This window comes from Natrix helvetica (assembly GCF_964273705.1).
Source record: "Natrix helvetica genome assembly, chromosome: 9".
Taxonomy (NCBI): Eukaryota; Metazoa; Chordata; class Lepidosauria; order Squamata; family Natricidae; genus Natrix; species Natrix helvetica.
This window is the reverse complement of record NC_138560.1, coordinates 27,192,155-27,206,573: the sequence shown is the minus strand read 5'-3', so window position 1 is coordinate 27,206,573 and position 14,419 is coordinate 27,192,155. Positions and strand designations below refer to the sequence as shown.

The 14,419-nt window shown below is 44.0% G+C and overlaps 2 protein-coding genes across 4 annotated transcripts in view; one reads left to right on the top strand and one right to left on the bottom strand.

The window, feature by feature from the left end:
• Positions 1-14,419, bottom strand: part of LOC309396890 (uncharacterized protein) — a 393,556-nt gene that overhangs the window by 310,224 nt on the left and 68,913 nt on the right. The window lies entirely within an intron of this gene.
• The window catches only part of MTF1 (metal regulatory transcription factor 1), a 34,900-nt gene continuing 25,037 nt past the window's right edge, over positions 4,557-14,419 (top strand). For 2 of the 3 annotated variants that reach the window (XM_081962326.1, XM_081962325.1), the window contains exons 1-6: positions 4,557-4,713; positions 4,969-5,444; positions 9,522-9,760; positions 10,123-10,254; positions 12,479-12,552; positions 12,832-12,965. In XM_081962326.1, the coding sequence (XP_081818452.1) occupies positions 5,019-5,444; positions 9,522-9,760; positions 10,123-10,254; positions 12,479-12,552; positions 12,832-12,965 (1,005 nt within the window). In that variant the 5' untranslated portion in view covers positions 4,557-4,713; positions 4,969-5,018. The remainder of the gene's footprint in view (positions 4,714-4,968; positions 5,445-9,521; positions 9,761-10,122; positions 10,255-12,478; positions 12,553-12,831; positions 12,966-14,419) is intronic. The other variant, XM_081962327.1, reaches the window with a different exon arrangement.

The following is a 14,419-nucleotide window of genomic DNA, read 5'->3' as shown; positions in this document are numbered from 1 at the left end:
TCAAACTATTCCACACACAATAATTTAAAATGAAAGCATTAAAAACATTCAATACACAATAAATTACAATAAAACAATTTAAAACAATTCTATACACAATACATTTTAAAGTATTGAGTATAGAATATTTTAAAATGGTTTATTTTAATTTATTTTGGAGAGAATCTTTTTTAAAATAGTCTGAGACAATTTAAAAAAAGAATCCATACACAATAAATTGAAGTAAACCATTTTAAAATATTCTATACTCAATACTTTTAAGTAAAATTATTTAAAAAAATTCTATGCACAATAAATAAAATATTATTTTAAAATACATTAAAAAAAATAAAAGAAAAAAAACCAGGTTACTTACCAGCAGGCAGAATCAGCAGCTCTCCGATGCTGCAACAGGCAGCAGACAGGCAGAGAGGCAGGAGGACAGGTAAGACTGTTTAAGACTGCTTAGGGCTTAGCCAGCCAGGCGAGGCTGGAGAGGGGAGGGTGGGGGGCTTTTGGCCTAGCCTCGCAGAGGTTTGCCGCCCACGCCAGCCCGGTGCTTCATCGAGGAAAGGCCCAGGAGCCTTTCCTCGGCGAAGCTAGCTTCCCGGCGGCCGCGCGTTCCACGCGACGCCGGCGCTTCGTCCCGGAAAGGCCCAGCGGCCTTTCCCGGGCGAAGCTAGCTTCCCGGCGGCCGTGCGTTCCACGCAACCCCGGCACTTCGTCCCGGAAAGGCCCAGAGGCCTTTCCCGGGCGAAGCTAGCTTCCCGACGGCCGCGCATTCCACGCGACCCCGGCACTTCGTCCCGGAAAGGCCCAGAGGCCTTTCCTGGGCGAAGCTAGCTGCCCACCGCCCGCACGGCCCACGCCAGCCCGCCGCTTCAGCGAGGGAAGGCCTAGAGGCCTTTCCTCGCCGAAGCTAGCCTCCCGCCCCCCCTCGCGCTTAGTTGCTTACCTGAAGGAAGCAGCAAGCTCCCAGCGAAGAGAAGGGAGTTTTGAAATGGAGGACAACCCGCTTTTAAACGGGTCGCCTCCAGCCCGCTCACTGATTGGCTGAACTCCAGCCAATCAATGAGCAGCTAGCTGGGCTAGCTAGCTTAGTGCGGACGGGCGGGGGAGCGAGCGAGCTCCGTTGGGATGGCAAGGGGGATAAAGTGACAGGACCGGTGCCGGTTCCCGGTTACTTCCGGGTCCGGTTACTTCCGGGTCCGGTTACTTCCGGGTTCGGTCTTCAACCGGTTCGCGCGATCCGGTGCGAACCGGTAGGAACCCACCACTGCTCTGGAGCCTTCAAATGCTGCCAAAGACTTAATTAGCAATTACCCTATTTTTCAGAGTACAAGATGCACCGGAGTATAAGACGCACCAAGATTTTGAAGAGGCAAATTAAAAAAGTTTTTGCACTCTGCAGACCTCCCAAAACGGGCTGTTTCACAAAAATGGGCCAGTTTTTTTTGTCAAAAAAGGGCATGAATAGCCTTTAGGCGTCTTATAGAGTGCTCTTGGGGCTTGGGGGGGCGGGCAAAAATGAGCAAAAAATAACCCATTTTTTCTCATTTTTCCCTCCCCAGCCCCCAGGAGTACTCTGGAAGCCTCTTAAAGGCTATGCATGGGCATTTTTGCAAAGAGGTTGGGGTTTCGGGAGGCCAAAAATGCTGTATTCAGTGTATAAGACGCACCCAGATTTTCACCCTTTTTTTTGAGGGAAAAAGGTGCATTTTGTTGAATGTTTTTAAAAGTCTTTTAACAGTGAGAACAATTAACCAGTGGAAGAGCTTGTTTTCAGAAGTTGTGGTGCTTCATTAGTGGAGGTCTTGTAAGAAGAGACTGGGCAGCCTCATGTCTGAAATAGTATAGGCCTGGGACAGGCATTGCCCTGTCAGCTGGCCAGCGACCATGCCTTTTTTAAAGCCATTTTTCACCATTTTCCACCCTCCCCAGGCTCCAGAGGCTTTATTTTTCGCCTGGGAAGGGCAAAAAGAGCCTCCCCTGCCCCCGGAGGCCTCCAGAGGCTTCAGGAGCTTCCATGAAGCCTCCGGAGCGCAAAAAAACGGCCCTATGGAGCAAACAGGAAGTTCGGGAATGACTTCTGGTTTGCTAGTAGGGTCGGTTTAAGCCCTCTGGAGGTTTCAGGGACCTTCAGGAGGCTTCCATGAAGCCTCCAGAGGACTAAAAACCGCCCAACTTCTGGTTTGCTTGTAGGATCGTTTTTAGTCCTCTGGAGCCTTCAATGTCCCTTAAACCAACCTTAAACTGACCTTAAACCAACCCTACGAACAAACCAGAAGTGACTTCCGGTTTGCTTGTAGGGTCTTTTGCCCTCTGGAGGCTTCAGGGAAGCCTCCTGAAGGTCCCTGAAGCCTCCGGAGGGCCTCCGGGGTGGGGGGAGGCTGTTTTCGCCCTCCACAGGCTCCTATAAAGCCTCTGGAGCCTGGGGAGGGCGAAAAAAGCATACAAAAAATGGGGGGGGGAAGGGCCTCTCATGCGCGCATGCGCACTAGGGGGTTTGTGCATTGCATTATGGGTGTGGCACGCCCGCGCACGACCCCCCTGCACTCCCCCTCCTGGCACGCGAGCCAAAAAAAGATTCACCATTGCTGGTATAGGCTCTCCTGGTGAAATCGAGTAGGTTCTGACAGGTTCTGGAGAACCAGTAGCAGACATTTTGAGTAGTTCGGAGAACTGGCAAATACCTCTCACTGGCCCCAGAGTGGGGTGGGAATGGAGATTTTGCAATATCCTTCCTCCAAGAATGGTGAGGGAATGTTAATTTTGCAGTATCTTCCCCTGCCATGCCCACCAAACCTGTAGTAAAAAAAAATGAATTTCACCACTGGTCTCCTGCTTGAGCAGGGGTTTGACTAGAAGACCTCCATGGTCCCTTCCAGCTCTATTCTGACTGACTGATCTTGTGTTTTTAATCACTTTGCTTACACTTGTCTGAGCAAGGATCCGACTAGAACAGTGGTGGGCAACCCGCGGCTCGGGAGCCACATGCAGCTCTTTACACCCTTTAATGCGGCTCTTCTGTGTGCCGGGTGCCCGCTCCCCTCCCTCCTCTCAGGCTTCGGAGGGAAGCTTCTGCAAAAGCCCGGGCGAGTGACAACCAATTTTGGTCCTATGACTGCAGAATGCTGCAAAATACCATAAATGCAGGCCAGTTGTTGAGTGTTTCAAATGTGATTGGAACACTCAACAAGGTGACCACAGTGTGTGTGTGTGTGTGTGAGTGAGTGAGAAAGACAGACAGACAGAGAGGAACAGAGAGAGGGAGTGAGGGCGGGAATCAGAGAGAGACTGACAGACAGACAGACAGACACACACACACACAGAGAGACAGAGAGGGGGAGGGAGGGAGAGAAAGATAGGCAGACAGACAGAGAGACACACACAGAGTGAGTGATTAAGTGAATGAGTGAGAGACAGACACACCCACATACACAGAGTGACAGAGAGAGAGGAAGGGAGGGGAGAGAGACAGAGGGAGAGACAGAGACAGACACACACACACAGAGTGAGTGAGAGACAGACAGACACACACACACAGAGAGTGACAGAGATGGGGGAGGGAGGGAGAGAGAGACAAAGACCCAGAGAGAGAGAGAGAAAGAAAAAGAAAAAAAGAAAGTGGGAGAGAGAGATGAAATTAAAAACAACAACATACAAACCTGACTTACTCAAACTATCCAAGGAAATGCAAGGCCAATGTTCACATTAGTGGTTGTGACTTTGTCAGTCAATGTCAGGATGTAATTTTCTCTACATTGTAAGGCAAATTTTACGGAATTTAACGTTATCGATAAATAATATCGTTCTAAAGTTTTTTGTTTTATTAGTTGTGTTATTTGTATCCTCCCGACCTATGTGGATACTTGCATGCAGAATATTCTCAATAAAAACTTATTGAAACTAAAAACAGTGTACCATCCTATGTATTTTCGGTTTTAAAAATGTGGCTCTCAAAGTAAATTTCAATCGTGGTTTTGGCGAGATTTGGCTCAGTTGAAAAAAAAGGTTGCCCACCACTGGACTAGAACATAATCCTATACTTTCAATTTGTACAATATATTGGATTGTAAATTAAGGTCAAACTCTGAACCTGGGCAAAAATGGGGTTGGATAGTTTTTCACTCTGCATTTTGCAAATAATAATGAAGGAGCCTAGTAAGCAAAGCAATGTTTGCTGTTTCTTTCCGATACGATGAATTGAGCTTTTGTTATTGGCTCCTGCTTATATTATTGAATACTGTAAGAAATTAGTTCTTAGGAATTAATTCTAGCTTAGTAAATTGTATCCTTGATACTGGTAAGCATTAGTACAGAGTTTGTGGCCATACTAAGATATGGGGAAAAACACAGAAAGACGGAAAAATAAACCACTTCCCAGCTTCCACCAGGTATTAGAACCGGGACTGGCCCTTGGACTTCGGCTCGACAGCGGCTCTGCACCTGAGGCGATGCGGGGGGGGGCTCCTTCATCCAGAACAGGGGGAGGGAGGAGAGACCCCACGCAGGAACAGCGCCACCTGATGGCGAGAGTCGCCAATAGGAAGCCACTGGGAGGCGGGGTCAGGGCCCGGGCCGGAAGCACGGCGTCACGACGGGCTGGCCGGAAGCGGAAGCGCGGCGGCCTGCGGAGACTCTGGTGGCGGCGGAGAGAACGGCGGCGGCGAAAGACGACCCACAACATGGCGGCGGCTCCGCCCGGGCCTGACCCGGCGCTGAGGGCACCCGGTGAGGCACGGCCTCTGCAGGCGGTGCCGGGCCCGGCTGGCTCAGCGCTGCTGCTGCTGCTGCTGCTGTTGCGGGGCCTTCGTAGTCGGCGGGCGAAATGCGGCGGTGTGGCCGACTAGCCGGCTCTCCGAACTGCCTGGGTCCGGGGGCGGAGGGCCGGTCCTCCGGGTCTCGGAAATAAACGGCGACCGGAAGTTGGTTTCTGGGTGATCGGAGCCTGTCTCGTTCACGGTTTTTCCCTTTCCTTCTTTGCAGGCAATTCGCACCGTCTTCCTCCTGTGTCCGTCCCTGAACTCCACTGAGCCATGGGGGAGAACAGCCCGCAGCATGTCATCTACTACGAGGTGGAGGAAGATGACTTGGATCGAGATGACAAACTGATCAGATTTGATGACCAGAATGGCCTGGCCTCACCTTCCTCCGGGACAGTCTATGACAGGACGACGGTCCTCATTGAGCAAGACCAGGAGCCGTTGGAGGAGGAGGAGGAGGAGGAGGAGGAAGACGAGGAGGAGGAAGGGCAAAGCAGGCTGCTTCTGCCTTTCTTACAGGATGATAGATTTCACTTGATGGCCGATCATGAAGGCATCTCCCAGGGCTACGTGCAGCATATTATTTCGCCAGATCAGATCCATTTGACTATCAATCCTGGCTCAACTCCCATGCCGCGGAACATTGAGGGGGCCACCCTCACTTTGCAGTCAGAGTGCCCTGAAACCAAGCTTAAAGAAGTAAGTTGCCAGCTTAAATGGGACCCTCTTTCTGAGAGCCTTCTGGAATAAGTTCTTTATTGAAAGAATTTTGGCTCATGTTAAAAAGTTATTCAATTCTGGTTTGTCTGAGAAAATGATTTTCTTTTGCATTTTAGGAGCTTAAAATATGCCAAAATACATAAGTTGAGGTGCTTAAATTTCTAAACCAATTTTGTTTTTTTATGTTTTCATTTATTTATTTATTTATTTCAGCCAGTGACTCTGGACAGCATATATCATAAAACATAAATATATGCACTATATTTAGTCATGAGTAAAACTGTTGCCATAAATATTAATATGTTAATATAACCAAGAAACGGGGCCCTTTAACATACTCGGGACCCAGGCCTGGGCACACAACCAAGTTTTCACAACCTTATGGAAGGCCAGCAGGGTCATCCCACTTTCTGAAGGAATGATATTCCAAAGGACAGGGAGAACCAGAAAAGGCACATCTAGTTTCCACCAGCCAATATTTCTTGGCTGATGGTCCCAATTGTAAGATGTAAAAAGTCTACACACCCCATGTGTTTGAAATGTAAAAACCAGACCAAGATTAATTACTTCAGAATTTTTTTCACCTTTAATATATGTGAGCTGTGCAAATCAATTGAAAAACTGAAATAGTTTTTTGGGGGAGAAATATAAAAGTATAGTAACATGATTGCATAAGTGTACACAGCCTTAAACTAATACTTTGAAGCAGTATTTTGGGGTTGGTGTCTGTCAGTATCAGCTTTGCCTTGGGAAGTCCTCTTCAGATTTCCAATTGGATTTGGGTCTGGGCTCTGGCCGGGCCATTCCAAAACTTTGATCTTCTGGTGAAATCATTCTTTTGTTGATTTGGAGATATTCTTTGGGTCGTGGTGTTGAAAGGTGACATTCATCCTCAGCATTTTAAGTAGAGGACTGAAAGATTTGGGCCCAAATTGACTGGTATTTAGAACTGTTCATAATTCCCCCCACCTTGACTAAAGCCTCAGTTTCAGTTGAAGAAAAGCAGACCAAAAGCATGTTACTACCAACATGATTCGCTGTGGGTGTAGGGTATTTTTGGTGATGCAGAGTGTTGTTTTTGTGCCAAACATAAATTTTGGAGTTATACACAAAATTCCAACTTGGTCTTATTAAAGACTCATTTGCCCATATGCTTTTGTCAAAAATGAAAAATGTAGCTGGGTTTGGATGTTTTTCTTTCTAAGAGAAAAGCTTCTGTCTTGTCATCCTACCCCATAGCCCAGGCATATGAAGGATAAACTGTTGTCACATGTAGTAAGCATTCAGTACTTGCCAGGCATTGCTGCAGCTCCTTTAATGTTGCTATAGGTCTCTTGGCAGCTTCTTGGACCAGTTTTCTTGTTTTTCCCCTCAATTTTGGAGGGACATCCAATTCTTGTTAATTCACTATTGTCTCAATTTTTCCCCACTTGTTTGATAACTGTCTTCACTGTGTTCCATGGTATATGATGCCTTGGAAATTTTTTTATACAGCTCCCCCAACTGAAACTTTCCAGCACTGAGATCCTTTTGATGGTTTGTAAGCTCTTTGCAGATGATGCCTTTTGCTGTAAGAAGCAACTAAATGTCAGAAAAATCCTACTAGAAAAGCTGAAATTTATATGGTTTGATCAGAGTCACCTTACTTGATGGCAGGTGTGTACTATTTACCATCAGTTTGAATTTGATTGGTTAATTCTGAACACAGCCACATCCCTTCTTATAAGAGGGTGTGCACACTTAAGCAACCATTTTATTGGATGTTTTAATGTTATTTTCCCCCAAAATATTTCAATTTGTTTTTCAATTGAATTGTACAGCTTATATCTTATATTAAAGATGGAAAATGATCTGAAGCAATTTATCTTGGTCTGATTTTTTTACATCTTAAAATCCTGGCATTTTGTAGTTTTTTGTATATCTACTCCAATACATTTTTAAATTGCTCCAAAATGCTCAGTCGCATTTTATAAAAAAGACAGAGAGGAGGCTTAAAAAGAGTTATAGGAATGTTTTCCTGATCAGTCAGATAACCTTGCTATCTCTAAATTCTGTTCATGATTATTGACATATGGGCTTGGGAATTTTCAGTACTAAAATTAAGAGAAAGGATCCAGTGATTGAGATAAGGAATTATGTTTAATAAGTTTTTACATACATCTTTGAACTTTCAGTTGTTTTAAAATTGTAAATTCAGAGAGCAGTTCTCTTAGCTTCAAGTTTTTGATTCAGTGAGAAGTTTAAAATAAAGTATTTCTTTTGCAGTTTCACAATGGGGTACTTGTCAAGCATTCAAAATCACTTTCAGTCAAAATCTCATTGTCACATGATTTAAAAGTGATAATAATACTCAGTTTTTTAGAAAAAGTTAGAAGTACAGGTGGCCCTTAATTTCAGCCACTTGGTGACTGATGTTTTGGTTGATGGCTGCCTCTCCGGGTATGTAACTTGCATGCCAGGTACTAGGCAACCTGCTGCACTTATGGCATTTAGCAGCATCCCAGTCACATGACCATAAAGAGAAAATTCTGCCTGTCTTACTCAGGTGAGTAGAAAGTGCCTGCTTGAATGTCTCATCCTGTTAGAAAGGGGCATAGAGGAAACAGTCCTGCTAGCTGCTTCTCTGCTTTGAAACAACTTGCTCCCACTCTTATGACCTTCCAGGGAATACATAAGATCTGGCTTGTCTGGAAGGCTTCGATAAAAGCTGTTCTATCTCTGCATTGAGATTTTATGCATACAGAGTGAGGCATAAATGCAATCATTCAGAAGATTTCACATTGCATAGAAAAGGAAGCAAAAGTAAAGCTACTTTATGCAAGTTTTGTATATAGCATTCTCAGTATACCTATTACACTTCCTCCAAATCCTTCAAAGTAAATTACTCACTGCAAACCCTGTTAAAGGTTTTCCTTTAATTTAGCTATGGGAAGCAAGAGTAACTGGGATTTTTAGTAAGAGCTTGTCGTACAATTATCTGACTGGGATACAGGATCTGGTATTTACATAAAGGAGATTAGCTATGTTGAAGATATGACTGGAGGGAAAAACTCTGGGAGTTCCAATCCACCCAGGGTGTCCATTTTGGAAATATGTGCTGCGAGGATAGGAACCCAGTCATTTTTCACTGTATTTTGAAGCTTCCACAAAATGCTCTCAATATCTGAGCTGCACCTATCCTTCATATCTATGCAGCAAACTTTTGTATTGTAGTGGATTGCTAACTGAAGGAAAGCCTCTTCAAAGAAATCTGTGTAGAGGACATAGACTTTGTCCATTGTTGATAGAGATTTTCTCCAAGGAAACCTTAACTATATTCTATGAATGTATTTGTATATGTATTCTTTGGGCTATAATGTCAGCTATGAACAAATCACTTTTACTGGGTACAGTAAAGCCTAATTATAGTTTCCTGTAGATCTTCCTCATCGTCACAGTAATGTCAAGTTCATGTGTCCTCTATTCATCCCCATAAGTAGACTTTTTAAAAAATTTCTAAGAAGTCTGGAATGAGTCTCATTTTCACTATGCAACTGGCCGAAACATATTTATAAGGGGTAAATGATGATTCATATGCAGTGTTATGATACAACATTTACATTGTAATTGGTGTTTGATGATTCATGACGTTCACTATTTTTATATTATATTGATGCTGTTAAAATGTCAGTTGCATTCACTGAAGACATTTAGGATAGCTCTCAAGTGAAGTGATCTATACATTTCTTAAAGTTGCATAAAATAACCTACAAGGAAAAGCTGGGGAGCCTACTTTAGCATAGAGCTCACATTTCTCTTGCGTGCTCTTCTGAATCTAAAAGTCCTTATTGTGCCCCCTAATCCACAAGCAAAGGGCAGGGTCATAGGACTGTTTATGGACACGAACAAAGAAGGATCTCCTCTGATTCTAATCAGAGCTTACAGCTATATTTGCATAACATGGAAACAGTGCTGCTTTTGCTGCCTCCTGAACTGAAACATTTAGTTTCTCTTCTAGTAGCTCTGTGAAATGGATTGGGCCATTATTGATTTGAATTATGCTTGTTTTTCTGACAGGTGAAGCGCTACCAGTGCACATTTGAGGGCTGCCCTCGTACCTACAGCACTGCAGGCAACCTGCGCACCCACCAAAAGACCCACCGTGGGGAGTACACCTTTGTGTGCAATCAGGAGGGGTGTGGGAAGGCCTTTCTGACATCTTACAGCCTGAAAATCCATGTCCGGGTGCACACCAAGGAGAAGCCCTTTGAGTGTGATGTTCAAGGTTGTGAAAAAGCCTTCAATACATTGTACAGGTAAGAGGATGAATTTTGGAAATCTCATATTCATCAGGAGAAATTACTGCTTACACATGGAGAGAGAGAGAGAGAAATGGGTACTCCTGGTTGAATGGACTAATGCCCTGATGAAATATATTTTACTCTGCCCTGTGCCCACTCCCCAGATCTCTCACATCAGTGCTTGTTGCTCTTGCAGAATTTATACCTGATGTACATCACCCACACAATATCTTCCTCTAAAATGTTGGCTTTGATGGGTGTTTTCAGTGTGTAGAACCTTGGCCCAAATCCGTAATCATGTCAGATGGGCCTTGCTCTTTCACTGCAGGGCATGTCTTGGAGCAGAAGAGACATTCTCCAACCCCCTTCTTCTTTAGGTTAAAAGCCCATCAGAGGCTTCATACGGGGAAAACATTTAACTGTGAGTCAGAAGGTTGCAGCAAGTACTTTACAACCCTCAGTGATCTGCGGAAACACATTCGGACTCACACTGGAGAGAAGCCATTCAGGTAAGTGGTCTGGTTGCTGCATCTATCCTGGACCCTTTGCAGGGTTTTAAAAAGGCAGAGTACCGCCTTTCTGCTGGGACTTTTTGGAAGCAGTTTATTCACTGAGGCCTATAATGTGTAAATTCCCAAACACATTTCCAGTGTGTACCCCTCTGGCAAATGTTCAGTTGTCTGGCAGAGTGCACAGATTCATTTGTTCAGTGTCACTCAACATTAACTAGTTTGCCATAGAAAAACAAGTAGTTTTACTCTTATTCAGGTGGAGAAGATCAGCTTGATGCAGAGATGTCCCTTTTTGCAAAAGCTCAGAAGCGTCAAAACTTCTCTTGGATTTTGGTTTCAGTTGACTTGATGAGCTGACTTTCACTGGTCCCAACATACCCACACATATTCCGAGATTAATATTGGAGTCCTGCTTTACCTCCCCATCTCAACCATTAGTTTGGTGGGCACAAAAGAAAGAGGTGGCCCTGCATGCAGGTTAAGGCAAACAATTTACAAGAAAACTCATAAACGATCATTCATGAAAACCGAAGTTAAATGTGTTCCCTAATTTTATATCACGGAATAATCAGGCCAGACTGGCAGTGCTTTGGTGACCAAATTCATGGATGAATGCATATGCCTTAAGCAGCTCCTGAAAGCTTCATATACTTTAGGCCCGTGATGGCATACCTATGGCATGCGTTGCCCTCTCTGTGGGCACGCAAGCTGTCGCCCCAGTTCAGCTCTGCCATGCATGCGCGGGCACCTCCTGTCAGCCAGCTGATCTTCGGGTCTCTGCCTGGTATCCTTGGGGGGGGCACCCACACATGTGTGAGGGGGCAGTGTGCGTCGATGGCAGAGCACATGTGTGGGGGCAGAGTGCATGCAGGGGGTGCGTGCATGAGCAGGGGTGGGGCGCATGCACAGAAGCAGCGCACCCATTGTATTTTGGGGGTTCGGGCATGTGCTTGAGCTTTAGGCACTCAGTTCGGAAAAGGTTAGCCATCACTGCTTTAGGCTAATAGAAATGTCAGTAGCTGGAGCCACATACGCATATGTCCTCAGGTTGCCCTCTAAATAGTCCATAATAGGTGCACACCATCAAGAGGGTCTCATGTCATCTCAGCTAAGGAGTTGATGCCTGTGGAAGAAGGCACTTAGACACTGAAGATAATCCAGTTTCTCTACCATGTTGGTCTTGCCATTCACACATGGCAGACCTAGAGCCAATTCAATGCTTTCAGAGCAGATGCAAGATATTTATTGCATATTTCTGTTCATTTGCATGAGAATTCCAGAGTTGATGGGGCCATTTAGGCCACTAAATTGAATCCCTTGCTCAACGAAGAAATCTAGGTTAAAATGTTTTATATCTAATATCTACTCCTTGTATCCAGTGGCATAGTTGTTAAGGTGTTAGGTTAAGACCAGCAAACTCAACCTCAATTCACCCTTATTGTAGAAAGTTAGTGGGAAACCTGTGGCATGTACACTCTCCCAGCCCAGCCTACCACATGGGGATGTGAGGATAATATCAAGAAAAATTGCCATCTAAGCCACTTTTGTTCCTGAAGGAAAGGCAGAATTCCTTCACCGCCTCTCTACCACCACCTCTTTTTGAGTAATTCAGTCCATTGTAAAAGTGTTTTTCTTATTAAAATACTCAACTGGAATCTGCCCCCCCTGTAGCTTAAATTTGTTGGTCCATGTCCTATTCTCCAAACCAATAGAGAATATAAGTATTTGAATTCTATTCTATCCCCTAGTCTTCTCTTCAAAGCTAAAGCTTCTTCGGTGTCTTTGTGGGTTTCATCCATTTCTAAACCTCTTCTAGCACTCAAGATAGGACCCGAGGAGAGGAAATCTCCTAATTTTGAAACATTCCTTTTCACCGTTCAATCTGTGCTGATGTCATGCTGGGCACACCACAGAAATATCTTCAGACAACGCTGGCTCTTTGGCTTAAAAAACAGAGATGAGCACTGCTCCCTAAAGTCAGTCACAGCTTGTGGGATAAAACCCATGGGGACGCCTTTACCTTTTCATTCCTTTTGATGCAGCCTAAAACTGATTTGCCCTTTTTGTGGCCATAACACATATATTGTTGTTACTCAGCTTAGCAACCAACCATCACTGTCACAAGTGCTCTTACAAAGCCAGCTTGCCTGAATGGAGCTGAAGCTGGCACACTGCAAGGTTGCAAAGGTGATGCTGTAAGTCTCCCTGCTTTCTCCCATAGGTGTGACCATGATGGCTGTGGGAAAGCCTTTGCTGTTAGCCATCATCTGAAGACACATGTCAGGACACACACTGGTAAGACCTGGAGGACTTCTGACCCCTGAATTCTTTTACGGAGCTTAAGAAAGTAAACATGTTTGGTGAACATTGACAGGGCCTACTAGTTTTGATAAGGGTGTTGTAATTTACTACATTAGGATTCTGCTTATTAAGAGCCTAGTTCTCATCCCCTGCAGTGAATTTAGAAATATGTCTGTTGTAAGTATTCAAAATTGTGGATCTGCTGGAATCCAGAGATTGATGGACTTGTATCTTTGGTTTGATTGATCCATCTGTTGATTTCTTCCACTGTAGGTGAGAGACCTTTCTTTTGTCCCAGCAATGGGTGTGAAAAGGCCTTTAGCACACAGTATAGCCTCAAAAGTCACATGAAAGGACATGAAAAAGGATCCTCATACACTTTGTTCTCCAACAACAATCTCTCTGAGGTGAGTGTTTAGTTCAGTTAAACATTGGGGGGCTTCATGGGTAACTGCATCAGCAAAACTCTAATCTTTTCTAGAAGTCCAGCTCCCGCAATCTTTGCAGCCAAAATTTCACAAGGAACTATGAATGTCAAGCAATACTCTGCTCCAAAACAGGTTGATAATTAGATATGAGCAGTACTGTAGGATAATAATATTTTTTTTCTGATGCTAGGATTTTGGATCATATAAAAAAATTAAGATCGATATAGGTAGTCCTTGACTTTAGACTGCATTTGGGACTGGATTTCCTGAAATTCTGGTAAGTTAAGGCACCCAGGTGAATGTACCGGGTTTTGCAACATGTTTTACAGTGATCATTAAGTAAATCACTGCAGTGATTAAGCAAATCTACCATTGTTAACCAAATGCTGGAAAAAAGTGTGAAGTCATTCTTTTGAATGGAAGTTTTTTGCCAGAAACCGGCAAAAATATATATATCAGAGATCACAGTCATGTGACCATGGGATACTGCAACCGATTGCAAAGATGAGCCAGTTACCAGGCACCCAAAATGTGGTCATGTGATGAGGGGGAGGGATGATATTTTGCAATGACCAGGTGCTTTACAGACTAACGCGCTCATTCTGGATCTGTGATAATTTTGAACAGTCATTAAAGCGACTTATTGTGAAACTTTGATTGACCGGACCAGTTGAGAATGGAATTTCTATAAAGCCAATTATTCATTGATTCATTGTGATTTTTTTACCACAACGAACACACTTTTATCTGAGAAACCAACTCAACTTTATTTCTAATCATGAAAAAGCCAATATTAAGGATTGGTTTGAAGAAAGTATCCAATTTCACCCATATCTAGGAAACATGGTGCTTCAGGTTATGTCTTGAAGGTTGGGTTTTATGATCAGAGGAAAACCTATCCTGTCACTGAGCATGATCACTACTTTGTTCTGGGATTGGCAATTCCTTTTCCTCCTCATCCCTCGTCTTCCTCTTTCTCGCTGGCATAGCCTCTAGAAGTATCCAACCTGATATCCCTTCATCTTCTCAGTAGTGCAAGTTCAATGGTTTTCCTTTTTCCATTCCTTCAAACTGCAATTCCGCGAAGTGATTCCACACACACACACCCAGCTATTTGCCAACATTGGAATTTTTACTGCTTTCCAACTGTAGTAAAGTTGAAGATTTCTGACTGAGCAGTAGTATCTAAGGCCCTCTTATGTCTCTTTCTTCTTCAGATTGCCCATCAACCCAATCATTTCTTCATCCAAAATGTTTTATTCGACAAAATCATTCTCTGGATCATAGGATAGGTAATTGATTTTAGCAGGCAAAACTATGCACTTACATTGTCAAATTTTGAGTACATTTTCCCCAAAGAATGAATGGGAACATTGTCAACAAGTTCCGTGTCTCCAAGGGACATCTTTATCACCTCCTCTTTTTTTTAAAGT